The sequence below is a fragment of the Oryzias latipes genome, chromosome 9 (genome assembly GCF_002234675.1).
Source record: "Oryzias latipes chromosome 9, ASM223467v1".
Classification (NCBI taxonomy): domain Eukaryota; kingdom Metazoa; phylum Chordata; class Actinopteri; order Beloniformes; family Adrianichthyidae; genus Oryzias; species Oryzias latipes.
The window spans coordinates 32,811,408-32,829,945 of record NC_019867.2 but is presented as its reverse complement, the minus strand read 5'-3'; the positions used below and the strand labels follow the sequence as shown (position 1 = coordinate 32,829,945).

At 54.4% G+C, this 18,538-nt stretch overlaps 1 protein-coding gene across 3 annotated transcripts in view; it reads left to right on the top strand.

Annotated features, from left to right (window-relative positions):
• anxa3 (annexin A3) overlaps positions 1-18,538 on the top strand; it is a 36,008-nt gene that overhangs the window by 908 nt on the left and 16,562 nt on the right. For all 3 annotated transcript variants that reach the window (XM_023958902.1, XM_023958904.1, XM_023958903.1), the window contains 2 exons: positions 16-103; positions 667-761. In XM_023958902.1, the coding sequence (XP_023814670.1) occupies positions 16-103; positions 667-761 (183 nt within the window). The remainder of the gene's footprint in view (positions 1-15; positions 104-666; positions 762-18,538) is intronic.

The window sequence follows — 18,538 nt, the reverse complement described above, 5'->3', positions numbered from 1 at the left end:
TTCATCTGACTTTAGGGAGGAGAAAGAGGAACCGTCAAGCCCAAAGCAGCCTTTGATGCAGACAAGGATGCCAAAGCTCTGATAAAGGCCATGAAAGGACTCGGTACCCAAGTCTTTCCTTCACTACAGATCGCAGTTTATAGATTCAGATTATCCAAAAATCTGGTCTTGAATTTAAAAAGCTTTTCTTCAAAAGACCTAGTTGAAATGTCCATCAATTGATTAGATCATTGTTGATTTTTAAAGTAAGACATCTGTGGATTGGATTCACTTAAATCTATGTTTTGAATGTCTTAATAGAAGAAAAAAGCATTTCAAGTTTTTACATGAACAAATAAACCTTTGACATTATTCTGGATGGGACATTTATGATTCATGATATACTGTTGAGACTTTTCAGTTGATGTTCTCAATGCTAATTGTGTGGAAACGTTTCATCGTCAGTGGAGGAACTGTGTGGAGATTTTGTCCCAAGGCTTTTGCCGTATTTGAAATAAATACAGTAGATATTTACAGCTGGTGAACTGACCAGAGTTACAAATATGGTAATAAGCCAGTTCTAAGTCTGTCCCTGCAACAAACAAAAGACGCTCCGTGTCAACGTTTTAGACGATTACTGATCGGCTGTGATGTTCACGTCTGCTTTGACTCTTCTGAATCCTAAAGGTACGAACGAGAAGATGCTGACGGACGTCCTGGCCGACAGAAGCAGCGCTCAGCGGCAGCTCATCTGCACGGCGTATCAGAAGGCCACGGGCAGAGTCAGTCCTTCAGTCGTCCACAGGAAGCTTGTTAACCTTTTGTTTCCTCCTAAAGGCAAACACGACAAACCGCACGACACGACAAACCGCACGACACGACAAACCGCACGACACGTCAAACCGCACGACACGTCAAACCGCACGACACGTCAAACCGCACGACACGTCAAACCGCAGGACACGTCAAACCGCACGACACGTCAAACCGCACGACACGACAAACCGCACGACACGTCAAACCGCACGACACATAAAACCGCACGACACGTCAAACCGCACGACACGTCAAACCGCACGACACGTCAAACCGCACGACACGTCAAACCGCACGACACGTCGAACCGCAGGACACGTCAAACCGCACGACATGTCAAACCGTACGACACGACAAACCGCACGACACGTCAAACCGCACGACACGACAAACCACACGACACGTCAAACCGCACGATACGTCAAACCACACGACAAACCGCACGATACGACAAACCACACGACACGTCAAACCATACGACAAGTCAAACCGCACGACACGTCAAACCACACGACAAACCGCACGACACGACAAACGACAAGACACAACAAACCGCACGACACGTCAAACCACACGTCAAACCGCACGACACGACAAACGACAAGACACGACAAACCATACGACATGTCAAACCGCACGACACGGCAAACCACACGACAAACCGCACGACAAACCACAAGACACAACAAACCATACAGCACGCCAAACCGCACGACACGTCAAACCACACGACAAACCGCACGACACGACAAACCACAAGACACGACAAACCATACGACACGTCAAACCACACGTCAAACCGCACGACACGACAAACCGCACAACAAACCACACGACAAACTGCACGTCAAACCGAATGACACGTCAAACCACACGACACGTCAAACCGCACGACACGACAAACCGCACGAGACGTCAGACCGCACGACTCGTCAAACCGCAGGACACGTCAAACCGCACGACACGACAAACCGCACGACACGTCAAACCGCACGACACGTCGAACCGCAGGACACGTCAAACCGCACGACACGACAAACCGCACGACAAACCGCACGACAAACCGCACGACACGTCAAACCGAATGACACGTCAAACCGCAGGACTCGACAAACCGCACGACACGTCAAACCAAATGACACGTCAAACCGCAGGACTCGACAAACCGCACGACACGTCAAACCGCACGACACGTCAAACCGCACGACACGTCGAACCGCAGGACACGTCAAATCACACGACACGTCGAACCGCACGACACGTCAAACCGCACGACACGTCGAACCGCACGACACGTCAGACCGCACGACTCGTCAAACCGCAGGACACGTCAAACCGCACGACACGACAAACCGCACGACACGTCAAACCGCACGACACGTCGAACCGCAGGACACGTCAAACCGCACGACACGACAAACCGCACGACAAACCGCACGACAAACCGCACGACACGTCAAACCGAATGACACGTCAAACCGCAGGACTCGACAAACCGCACGACACGTCAAACCAAATGACACGTCAAACCGCAGGACTCGACAAACCGCACGACACGACAAACCGCACGACACGTCAAACCGCACGACACGTCGAACCGCAGGACACGTCAAACCGCACGACACGACAAACCGCACGACAAACCGCACGACAAACCGCACGACACGTCAAACCGAATGACACGTCAAACCGCAGGACTCGACAAACCGCACGACACGTCAAACCGAATGACACGTCAAACCGCAGGACTCGACAAACCGCACGACACGTCAAACCGAATGACACGTCAAACCGCAGGACTCGACAAACCGCACGACACGTCAAACCAAATGACACGTCAAACCGCAGGACTCGACAAACCGCACGACACGTCAAACCAAATGACACGTCAAACCGCAGGACACGTCAAACCGAATGACTCGTCAAACCGCACGACATGTCAAACGACACGACAAACCGCACGACACGACAAACCCACGACACGTCAAACCGAATGACACGTCAGACCGCACGACTCGTCAAACCGCAGGACGCGTCAAACCGCACGACACGACAAACCGCACGACACGTCAAACCGCACGACACGTCGAACCGCAGGACACGTCAAACCGCACGACACGTCAAACCGCACGACACGTCAAACCGCACGTCAAACCACACGACACGTCAAACCGCAGGACACGTCAAACCGCACGACATGTCAAACGACACGACAAACCGCACGACACGACAAACCGCACAACACGTCAAACCGAATGACACGTCAAACCGCAGGACACGACAAACCGCACGACACGTCAAACCGAATGACACGTCAAACCGCAGGACACGTCAAACCGAATGACACGTCAAACCGCAGGACACGTCAAACCGCACGACATGTCAAACGACACGACAAACCGCACGACACGACAAACCCACGACACGTCAAACCGAATGACACGACAAACCGCACGACACGACAAACCGCACGACATGTCAAACCGCACGACACGTCAAACCGCACGTCAAACCACACGACACGTCAAACCGCACGACACGTCGAACCGCAGGACACGTCAAACCGCACGACATGTCAAACCGTACGACACGACAAACCGCACGACACGTCAAACCGCACGACACGACAAACCGCACGACACGTCAAACCGCACGACACGTCAGACCGCACGACAAGTCAGGCTGCACGACACACCGCACGACACGTCAAACCGAATGACACGTCAAACCGCACGACACGTCAAACCGTACAACAAACCCCACGACACGTCAAACCGCAGGACACGTCAAACCGAATGACACGTCAAACCGCAGGACACGTCAAACCGCACGACATGTCAAACGACACGACAAACCGCACGACAAACCGCACGACACGACAAACGACAAGACACGACAAACCATACTACATGTCAAACCGCACGACACGTCAAACCACACGACAAACCGCACGACAAACCACAAGACACAACAAACCATACGGCACGTCAAACCGCACGACACGTCAAACCACACGACAAACCGCACGACACGACAAACCACAAGACACGACAAACCATACGACACGTCAAACCACACGTCAAACCGCACGACACGACAAACCGCACAACAAACCACACGACAAACTGCACGTCAAACCGAATGACACGTCAAACAACACGACACGTCAAACCGCACGACACGACAAACCACACGACAAACCGCACGACACGTCAGACCGCACGACTCGTCAAACCGCACGACACGTCAAACCGAATGACACGTCAAGCCGCACGACACGACAAACCGTACGACACGTCAAACCGCACGACATGTCAAACCGCACGACACGTCGAACCGCAGGACACGTCAAACCGCACGACATGTCAAACCGTACGACACGACAAACCGCACGACACGTCAAACCGCACGACACGACAAACCACACGACACGTCAAACCGCACGATACGTCAAACCACACGACAAACCGCACGATACGACAAACCACACGACACGTCAAACCATACGACAAGTCAAACCGCACGACACGTCAAACCACACGTCAAACCGCAGGACTCGACAAACCGCACGACACGTCAAACCGAATGACACGTCAAACCACACGACAAACCGCACGATACGACAAACCACACGACACGTCAAACCATACGACAAGTCAAACCGCACGACACGTCAAACCACACGTCAAACCGCAGGACTCGACAAACCGCACGACACGTCAAACCGAATGACACGTCAAACCGCAGGACACGTCAAACCGAATGACACGTCAAACCGCAGGACACGTCAAACCGCACGACATGTCAAACGACACGACAAACCGCACGACACGACAAACCCACGACACGTCAAACCGAATGACACGACAAACCGCACGACATGACAAACCGCACGACACGTCAAACCGCACGACACGTCAAACCGCACGACACGTCAAACCGCACGTCAAACCACACGACACGTCAAACCGCACGACACGTCGAACCGCAGGACACGTCAAACCGCACGACATGTCAAACCGTACAAATCGACAAACCGCACGACACGTCAAACCGCACGACACGACAAACCACACGACACGTCAAACCGCACGACACGTCAAACCACACGACACGTCAAACCGCACGTCAAACCACACGACACGTCAAACCGCACGACACGTCGAACCGCAGGACACGTCAAACCGCACGACATGTCAAACCGTACGACACGACAAACCGCACGACACGTCAAACCGCACGACACGACAAACCACACGACACGTCAAACCGCACGACACGTCAAACCACACGACAAACCGCACGATACGACAAACCACACGACACGTCAAACCATACGACACGTCAAACCGCACGACACGTCAAACCACACGACAAACCGCACGACACGACAAACGACAAGACACAAAAAACCGCACGACACGTCAAACCACACGTCAAACCGCACGACACGACAAACGACAAGACACGACAAACCATACGACATGTCAAACCGCACGACACGTCAAACCACACAACAAACCGCACGACAAACCACAAGACACAACAAACCATACGGCACGTCAAACCGCACGACACGTCAAACCACACGACAAACCGCACGACACGACAAACCACAAGACACGACAAACCATTCGACACGTCAAATCACACGTCAAACCGCACGACACGACAAACCGCACAACAAACCACACGACAAACTGCACGTCAAACCGAATGACACGTCAAACCACACGACACGTCAAACCGCACGACACGACAAACCGCACGAGACGTCAGACCGCACGACTCGTCAAACCGCAGGACACGTCAAACCGCACGACACGACAAACCGCACGACACGTCAAACCGCACGACACGTCGAACCGCAGGACACGTCAAACCGCACGACACGACAAACCGCACGACAAACCGCACGACAAACCGCACGACACGTCAAACCGAATGACACGTCAAACCGCAGGACTCGACAAACCGCACGACACGTCAAACCAAATGACACGTCAAACCGCAGGACTCGACAAACCGCACGACACGTCAAACCGCACGACACGTCAAACCGCACGACACGTCGAACCGCAGGACACGTCAAACCACACGACACGTCAAACCGCACGACACGACAAACCGCACGACACGTCAAACCGCACGACTCGTCAAACCGCAGGACACGTCAAACCGCACGACACGACAAACCGCACGACACGTCAAACCGCACGACACGTCGAACCGCAGGACACGTCAAACCGCACGACACGACAAACCGCACGACAAACCGCACGACAAACCGCACGACACGTCAAACCGAATGACACGTCAAACCGCAGGACTCGACAAACCGCACGACACGTCAAACCAAATGACACGTCAAACCGCAGGACTCGACAAACCGCACGACACGACAAACCGCACGACACGTCAAACCGCACGACACGTCGAACCGCAGGACACGTCAAACCGCACGACACGACAAACCGCACGACAAACCGCACGACAAACCGCACGACACGTCAAACCGAATGACACGTCAAACCGCAGGACTCGACAAACCGCACGACACGTCAAACCGAATGACACGTCAAACCGCAGGACTCGACAAACCGCACGACACGTCAAACCGAATGACACGTCAAACCGCAGGACTCGACAAACCGCACGACACGTCAAACCAAATGACACGTCAAACCGCAGGACACGTCAAACCGAATGACTCGTCAAACCGCACGACATGTCAAACGACACGACAAACCGCACGACACGACAAACCGCAGGACACGTCGAACCGCAGGACACGTCAAACCGCACGACACGACAAACCGCACGACACGTCAAACCGCACGACACGTCAAACCGCACGTCAAACCACACGACACGTCAAACCGCACGACACGTCAAACCGCAGGACACGTCAAACCGCACGACATGTCAAACGACACGACAAACCGCACGACACGACAAACCGCACAACACGTCAAACCGAATGACACGTCAAACCGCAGGACACGACAAACCGCACGACACGTCAAACCGAATGACACGTCAAACCGCAGGACACGTCAAACCGAATGACACGTCAAACCGCAGGACACGTCAAACCGCACGACATGTCAAACGACACGACAAACCGCACGACACGACAAACCCACGACACGTCAAACCGAATGACACGACAAACCGCACGACACGACAAACCGCACGACATGTCAAACCGCACGACACGTCAAACCGCACGTCAAACCACACGACACGTCAAACCGCACGACACGTCGAACCGCAGGACACGTCAAACCGCACGACATGTCAAACCGTACGACACGACAAACCGCACGACACGTCAAACCGCACGACACGACAAACCGCACGACACGTCAAACCGCACGACACGTCAGACCGCACGACAAGTCAGGCTGCACGACACACCGCACGACACGTCAAACCGAATGACACGTCAAACCGCACGACACGTCAAACCGTACAACAAACCCCACGACACGTCAAACCGCAGGACACGTCAAACCGAATGACACGTCAAACCGCAGGACACGTCAAACCGCACGACATGTCAAACGACACGACAAACCGCACGACAAACCGCACGACACGACAAACGACAAGACACGACAAACCATACTACATGTCAAACCGCACGACACGTCAAACCACACGACAAACCGCACGACAAACCACAAGACACAACAAACCATACGGCACGTCAAACCGCAGGACTCGACAAACCGCACGACACGTCAAACCGAATGACACGTCAAACCGCAGGACTCGACAAACCGCACGACACGTCAAACCGAATGACACGTCAAACCGCAGGACTCGACAAACCGCACGACACGTCAAACCAAATGACACGTCAAACCGCAGGACACGTCAAACCGAATGACATGTCAAACGACACGACAAACCACACGACAAACCCACGACACGTCAAACCGAATGACACGACAAACCGCACGACACGACAAACCGCACGACATGTCAAACCGCACGACACGTCAAACCGCACGTCAAACCACACGACACGTCAAACCGCACGACACGTCGAACCGCAGGACACGTCAAACCGCACGACATGTCAAACCGTACGACACGACAAACCGCACGACACGTCAAACCGCACGACACGACAAACCGCACGACACGTCAAACCGCACGACACGTCAGACCGCACGACAAGTCAGGCTGCACGACACACCGCACGACACGTCAAACCGAATGACACGTCAAACCGCACGACACGTCAAACCGTACAACAAACCCCACGACACGTCAAACGGCAGGACACGTCAAACCGAATGACACGTCAAACCGCAGGACACGTCAAACCGCACGACATGTCAAACGACACGACAAACCGCACGACAAACCGCACGACACGACAAACGACAAGACACGACAAACCATACTACATGTCAAACCGCACGACACGTCAAACCACACGACAAACCGCACGACAAACCACAAGACACAACAAACCATACGGCACGTCAAACCGCACGACACGTCAAACCACACGACAAACCGCACGACACGACAAACCACAAGACACGACAAACCATACGACACGTCAAACCACACGTCAAACCGCACGACACGACAAACCGCACAACAAACCACACGACAAACTGCACGTCAAACCGAATGACACGTCAAACAACACGACACGTCAAACCGCACGACACGACAAACCACACGACAAACCGCACGACACGTCAGACCGCACGACTCGTCAAACCGCACGACACGTCAAACCGAATGACACGTCAAGCCGCACGACACGACAAACCGTACGACACGTCAAACCGCACGACATGTCAAACCGCACGACACGTCGAACCGCAGGACACGTCAAACCGCACGACATGTCAAACCGTACGACACGACAAACCGCACGACACGTCAAACCGCACGACACGACAAACCACACGACACGTCAAACCGCACGATACGTCAAACCATACGACAAACCGCACGATACGACAAACCACACGACACGTCAAACCATACGACAAGTCAAACCGCACGACACGTCAAACCACACGTCAAACCGCAGGACTCGACAAACCGCACGACACGTCAAACCGAATGACACGTCAAACCACACGACAAACCGCACGATACGACAAACCACACGACACGTCAAACCATACGACAAGTCAAACCGCACGACACGTCAAACCACACGTCAAACCGCAGGACTCGACAAACCGCACGACACGTCAAACCGAATGACACGTCAAACCGCAGGACACGTCAAACCGAATGACACGTCACACCGCAGGACACGTCAAACCGCACGACATGTCAAACGACACGACAAACCGCACGACACGACAAACCCACGACACGTCAAACCGAATGACACGACAAACCGCACGACATGACAAACCGCACGACACGTCAAACCGCACGACACGTCAAACCGCACGACACGTCAAACCGCACGTCAAACCACACGACACGTCAAACCGCACGACACGTCGAACCGCAGGACACGTCAAACCGCACGACATGTCAAACCGTACAACACGACAAACCGCACGACACGTCAAACCGCACGACACGACAAACCACACGACACGTCAAACCGCACGACACGTCAAACCACACGACACGTCAAACCGCACGTCAAACCACACGACACGTCAAACCGCACGACACGTCGAACCGCAGGACACGTCAAACCGCACGACATGTCAAACCGTACGACACGACAAACCGCACGACACGTCAAACCGCACGACACGACAAACCACACGACACGTCAAACCGCACGACACGTCAAACCACACGACAAACCGCACGATACGACAAACCACACGACACGTCAAACCATACGACACGTCAAACCGCACGACACGTCAAACCACACGACAAACCGCACGACACGACAAACGACAAGACACAAAAAACCGCACGACACGTCAAACCACACGTCAAACCGCACGACACGACAAACGACAAGACACGACAAACCATACGACATGTCAAACCGCACGACACGTCAAACCACACAACAAACCGCACGACAAACCACAAGACACAACAAACCATACGGCACGTCAAACCGCACGACACGTCAAACCACACGACAAACCGCACGACACGACAAACCACAAGACACGACAAACCATACGACACGTCAAATCACACGTCAAACCGCACGACACGACAAACCGCACAACAAACCACACGACAAACTGCACGTCAAACCGAATGACACGACAAACCCACGACACGTCAAACCGAATGACACGACAAACCGCACGACACGACAAACCGCAAGACACGTCAAACCGCACGACACGTCAAACCGCACGTCAAACCACACGACACGTCAAACCGCACGACACGTCGAACCGCAGGACACGTCAAACCGCACGACATGTCAAACCGTACGACACGACAAACCGCACGACACGTCAAACCGCACGACACGACAAACCGCACGACACGTCAAACCGCACGACATGACAAACCACACGACACGTCAAACCGCACGACACGTCACACCGCACGACACGTCAAACCGAATGACACGTCAAACCGCAGGACACGTCAAACCGAATGACACGTCAAACCGCAGGACACGTCAAACCGCACGACATGTCAAACGACACGACAAACCGCACGACACGACAAACCCACGACACGTCAAACCGAATGACACGACAAACCGCAGGACACGTCAAACCGCACGACACGTCAAACCGCACGTCAAACCACACGACACGTCAAACCGCACGACATGTCGAACCGCAGGACACGTCAAACCGCACGACATGTCAAACCGTACGACACGACAAACCGCACGACACGTCAAACCGCACGACACGACAAACCGCACGACACGTCAAACCGCACGACATGACAAACCACACGACACGTCAAATCGCACGACACGTCACACCGCACGACACGTCAAACCGAATGACACGTCAGACCGCACGACACACCGCACGACACGTCAGACCGCACGACACGTCAAACCACACGACAAACCACAAGACACGACAAACCATACGACATGACAACCCGCACGACACGTCGAACCGCAGGACAAGAAAAACCGCACGACACGTCAAACCGCACGACACGACAAACCGCACGACACGTCAAACCGCACGACATGACAAACCACACGACACGTCAAATCGCACGACACGTCACACCGCACGACACGTCAAACCGCACGACACGACAAACCGCACGACACGTCAGACCGCACGACACGTCAAACCGCACGACACGTCAGACCGCACGACACGTCAAACCGAATGACACGTCAAACCGCAGGACACGTCAAACCGAATGACATGTCAAACCGCACGACACGTCAAACCACACGACAAACCGCACGACACGTCAAACCACACGTCAAACCACACGACACGTCAAACCCAATGACACGTCAGACCGCACGACACGTCAGACCGCACGACACGTCAAACCGAATGACACGTCACACTGCAGGACACGTCAAACCGCATGACACGACAAACCGCACGACACGACAAACCGCACGACACGTCAGACCGCACGTCAAACTGCACGACACGTCAAACCCAATGACACGTCAGACCGCACGACACGTCAGACCGCACGACACGTCAAACCGAATGACACGTCACACTGCAGGACACGTCAAACCGCATGACACGACAAACCGCACGACACGACAAACCGCACGACACGTCAGACCGCACGACACGTCAAACCGCACGACACGTCAAACCGCACGACACGACAAACCGCACGACACGTCAGACCGCACGACACGTCAAACCGCACGACACGTCAGACCGCACGACACGTCAAACCGAATGACACGTCAAACCGCAGGACACGTCAAACCGAATGACATGTCAAACCGCACGACACGTCAAACCACACGACAAACCGCACGACACGTCAAACCACACGTCAAACCACACGACAAACCACAAAACACGACAAACCATACGACACGACAACCCGCACGACACGTCAAACCGCACGACACGTCAAACCGCACGACACGTCAAACCGCACGACATGTCAAACCGCACGACACGACAAACCGCACGACATGTCAAACCGCACGACACGACAAACCGCACGACACGACAAACCGCACGACACGTCAAACCACACAACAAACCACAAGACACGACAAACCATACGACACGACAACCCGCACGACACGTCAAACCGCACGACACATCAAACCGCACGACACGTCAAACCGCACGACATGTCAAACCGCAGGACACGACAAACCGTACGACATGTCAAACCGCACGACATGACAAACCGCACGACAAGTCAAACCGCACGACACGTCAAACCGCACGACACGTCAAGCCACACGACACGACATACCGCACGACACGACAAACCACAAGACACGTCAAACCGCACGACACGTCAAACCATACGACACGTCAAACCGCACGACACGTCAAACCACACGACAAACCGCACGACACGACAAACCACAAGACACGACAAAACTATATGACACGACAAACCGCACGACACGACAAACCACACGACACGTCAAACCGCACGACACGTCAAACCACACGACAAACCGCACGACACGACAAACCACAAGATACGACAAACCATACGACACGTCAAACCGCACGACACGTCAAACCACACCACAAACCGCACGACACGACAAACCACACGACACGTTAAACCGCACGACACGTCAAACCACACGACAAACCACAAGACACGACAAACCATACGACAGGACAACCCGCACGACACGTCAAACCGCACGACACGTCAAACCGCACGTCAAACTGCACGACACGTCAAACCCAATGACACGTCAGACCGCACGACACGTCAGACCGCACGACACGTCAAACCGAATGACACGTCACACTGCAGGACACGTCAAACCGCATGACACGACAAACCGCACGACACGACAAACCGCACGACACGTCAGACCGCACGACACGTCAAACCGCACGACATGTCAAACCACACGACATGTCAAACCGCACGACACGTCAAGCCGCACGACACGTCAAGCCGAACGACACGACATACCGCACGACACGACAAACCGCACGACACGACAAACCGCACGACACGTCAAGCCGAACGACACGACATACCGCACGACACGACAAACCGCACGACACGACAAACCGCACGACACGACAAACCGCACGACACGACAAACCGCACGACACGTCAAACCGCACGACACGTCAAACCGCACGACACGTCAAACCGTACAACAAACCCCACGACACGTCAAACCGCAGGACACGTCAAACCGCAGGACACGTCAAACCGCACGACATGTCAAACGACACGACAATCCGCACGACAAACCGCACGACACGTCAAACCGAATGACACGTCAAACCGCAGGACTCGACAAACCGCACGACACGTCAAACCAAATGACACGTCAAACCGCAGGACACGTCAAACCGAATGACACTTCAAACCGCAGGACACGTCAAACCGCACGACATGTCAAACGACACGACAAACCGCACGACACGACAAACCCACGACACGTCAAACCGAATGACACGTCAGACCGCACGACTCGTCAAACCGCAGGACACGTCAAACCGCACGACACGACAAACCGCACGACACGTCAAATCGCACGACACGTCGAACCGCAGGACATGTCAAACCGCACGACACGACAAACCGCACGACACGTCAAACCGCACGACACGTCAGACCGCACGTCAAACCACACGACACGTCAAACCGCACGACACGTCAAACCGCAGGACACGTCAAACCGCACGACATGTCAAACGACACGACAAACCGCACGACACGACAAACCGCACGACACGTCAAACCGAATGACACGTCAAACCGCAGGACACGACAAACCGCACGACACGTCAAACCGAATGACACGTCAAACCGCAGGACACGTCAAACCGAATGACACGTCAAACCGCAGGACACGTCAAACCGCACGACATGTCAAACGACACGACAAACCGCACGACATGTCAAACCGTACGACACGACAAACCGCACGACACGTCAAACCGCACGACACGACAAACCGCACGACACGTCAAACCGCACGACACGTCAGACCGCACGACAAGTCAGGCTGCACGACACACCGCACGACACGTCAAACCGAATGACACGTCAAACCGCACGACACGTCAAACCGTACAACAAACCCCACGACACGTCAAACCGCAGGACACGTCAAACCGAATGACACGTCAAACCGCAGGACACGTCAAACCGCACGACATGTCAAACGACACGACAAACCGCACGACAAACCGCACGACACGACAAACGACAAGACACGACAAACCATACTACATGTCAAACCGCACGACACGTCAAACCACACGACAAACCGCACGACAAACCACAAGACACAACAAACCATACGGCACGTCAAACCGCACGACACGTCAAACCACACGACAAACCGCACGACACGACAAACCACAAGACACGACAAACCATACGACACGTCAAACCACACGTCAAACCGCACGACACGACAAACCGCACAACAAACCACACGACAAACTGCACGTCAAACCGAATGACACGTCAAACAACACGACACGTCAAACCGCACGACACGACAAACCACACGACAAACCGCACGACACGTCAGACCGCACGACTCGTCAAACCGCACGACACGTCAAACCGAATGACACGTCAAGCCGCACGACACGACAAACCGTACGACACGTCAAACCGCACGACATGTCAAACCGCACGACACGTCGAACCGCAGGACACGTCAAACCGCACGACATGTCAAACCGTACGACACGACAAACCGCACGACACGTCAAACCGCACGACACGACAAACCACACGACACGTCAAACCGCACGATACGTCAAACCATACGACAAACCGCACGATACGACAAACCACACGACACGTCAAACCATACGACAAGTCAAACCGCACGACACGTCAAACCACACGTCAAACCGCAGGACTCGACAAACCGCACGACACGTCAAACCGAATGACACGTCAAACCACACGACAAACCGCACGATACGACAAACCACACGACACGTCAAACCATACGACAAGTCAAACCGCACGACACGTCAAACCACACGTCAAACCGCAGGACTCGACAAACCGCACGACACGTCAAACCGAATGACACGTCAAACCGCAGGACACGTCAAACCGAATGACACGTCACACCGCAGGACACGTCAAACCGCACGACATGTCAAACGACACGACAAACCGCACGACACGACAAACCCACGACACGTCAAACCGAATGACACGACAAACCGCACGACATGACAAACCGCACGACACGTCAAACCGCACGACACGTCAAACCGCACGACACGTCAAACCGCACGTCAAACCACACGACACGTCAAACCGCACGACACGTCGAACCGCAGGACACGTCAAACCGCACGACATGTCAAACCGTACAACACGACAAACCGCACGACACGTCAAACCGCACGACACGACAAACCACACGACACGTCAAACCGCACGACACGTCAAACCACACGACACGTCAAACCGCACGTCAAACCACACGACACGTCAAACCGCACGACACGTCGAACCGCAGGACACGTCAAACCGCACGACATGTCAAACCGTACGACACGACAAACCGCACGACACGTCAAACCGCACGACACGACAAACCACACGACACGTCAAACCGCACGACACGTCAAACCACACGACAAACCGCACGATACGACAAACCACACGACACGTCAAACCATACGACACGTCAAACCGCACGACACGTCAAACCACACGACAAACCGCACGACACGACAAACGACAAGACACAAAAAACCGCACGACACGTCAAACCACACGTCAAACCGCACGACACGACAAACGACAAGACACGACAAACCATACGACATGTCAAACCGCACGACACGTCAAACCACACAACAAACCGCACGACAAACCACAAGACACAACAAACCATACGGCACGTCAAACCGCACGACACGTCAAACCACACGACAAACCGCACGACACGACAAACCACAAGACACGACAAACCATACGACACGTCAAATCACACGTCAAACCGCACGACACGACAAACCGCACAACAAACCACACGACAAACTGCACGTCAAACCGAATGACACGACAAACCCACGACACGTCAAACCGAATGACACGACAAACCGCACGACACGACAAACCGCACGACACGTCAAACCGCACGACACGTCAAACCGCACGTCAAACCACACGACACGTCAAACCGCACGACACGTCGAACCGCAGGACACGTCAAACCGCACGACATGTCAAACCGTACGACACGACAAACCGCACGACACGTCAAACCGCACGACACGACAAACCGCACGACACGTCAAACCGCACGACATGACAAACCACACGACACGTCAAACCGCACGACACGTCACACCGCACGACACGTCAAACCGAATGACACGTCAAACCGCAGGACACGTCAAACCGAATGACACGTCAAACCGCAGGACACGTCAAACCGCACGACATGTCAAACGACACGACAAACCGCACGACACGACAAACCCACGACACGTCAAACCGAATGACACGACAAACCGCAGGACACGTCAAACCGCACGACACGTCAAACCGCACGTCAAACCACACGACACGTCAAACCGCACGACATGTCGAACCGCAGGACACGTCAAACCGCACGACATGTCAAACCGTACGACACGACAAACCGCACGACACGTCAAACCGCACGACACGACAAACCGCACGACACGTCAAACCGCACGACATGACAAACCACACGACACGTCAAATCGCACGACACGTCACACCGCACGACACGTCAAACCGAATGACACGTCAGACCGCACGACACACCGCACGACACGTCAGACCGCACGACACGTCAAACCACACGACAAACCACAAGACACGACAAACCATACGACATGACAACCCGCACGACACGTCGAACCGCAGGACACGAAAAACCGCACGACACGTCAAACCGCACGACACGACAAACCGCACGACACGTCAAACCGCACGACATGACAAACCACACGACACGTCAAATCGCACGACACGTCACACCGCACGACACGTCAAACCGCACGACACGACAAACCGCACGACACGTCAGACCGCACGACACGTCAAACCGCACGACACGTCAGACCGCACGACACGTCAAACCGAATGACACGTCAAACCGCAGGACACGTCAAACCGAATGACATGTCAAACCGCACGACACGTCAAACCACACGACAAACCGCACGACACGTCAAACCACACGTCAAACCACACGACACGTCAAACCCAATGACACGTCAGACCGCTCGACACGTCAGACCGCACGACACGTCAAACCGAATGACACGTCACACTGCAGGACACGTCAAACCGCATGACACGACAAACCGCACGACACGACAAACCGCACGACACGTCAGACCGCACGTCAAACTGCACGACACGTCAAACCCAATGACACGTCAGACCGCACGACACGTCAGACCGCACGACACGTCAAACCGAATGACACGTCACACTGCAGGACACGTCAAACCGCATGACACGACAAACCGCACGACACGACAAACCGCACGACACGTCAAACCGCACGACACGTCAAACCGCACGACACGTCAAACCGCACGACACGACAAACCGCACGACACGTCAGACCGCACGACACGTCAAACCGCACGACACGTCAGACCGCACGACACGTCAAACCGAATGACACGTCAAACCGCAGGACACGTCAAACCGAATGACATGTCAAACCGCACGACACGTCAAACCACACGACAAACCGCACGACACGTCAAACCACACGTCAAACCACACGACAAACCACAAAACACGACAAACCATACGACACGACAACCCGCACGACACGTCAAACCGCACGACACGTCAAACCGCACGACACGTCAAACCGCACGACATGTCAAACCGCACGACACGACAAACCGCACGACATGTCAAACCGCACGACACGACAAACCGCACGACACGACAAACCGCACGACACGTCAAACCACACAACAAACCACAAGACACGACAAACCATACGACACGACAACCCGCACGACACGTCAAACCGCACGACACATCAAACCGCACGACACGTCAAACCGCACGACATGTCAAACCGCAGGACACGACAAACCGTACGACATGTCAAACCGCACGACATGACAAACCGCACGACAAGTCAAACCGCACGACACGTCAAACCGCACGACACGTCAAGCCACACGACACGACATACCGCACGACACGACAAACCACAAGACACGTCAAACCGCACGACACGTCAAACCATACGACACGTCAAACCGCACGACACGTCAAACCACACGACAAACCGCACGACACGACAAACCACAAGACACGACAAAACTATATGACACGACAAACCGCACGACACGACAAACCACACGACACGTCAAACCGCACGACACGTCAAACCACACGACAAACCGCACGACACGACAAACCACAAGATACGACAAACCATACGACACGTCAAACCGCACGACACGTCAAACCACACCACAAACCGCACGACACGACAAACCACACGACACGTTAAACCGCACGACACGTCAAACCACACGACAAACCACAAGACACGACAAACCATACGACAGGACAACCCGCACGACACGTCAAACCGCACGACACGTCAAAACCGCACGTCAAACTGCACGACACGTCA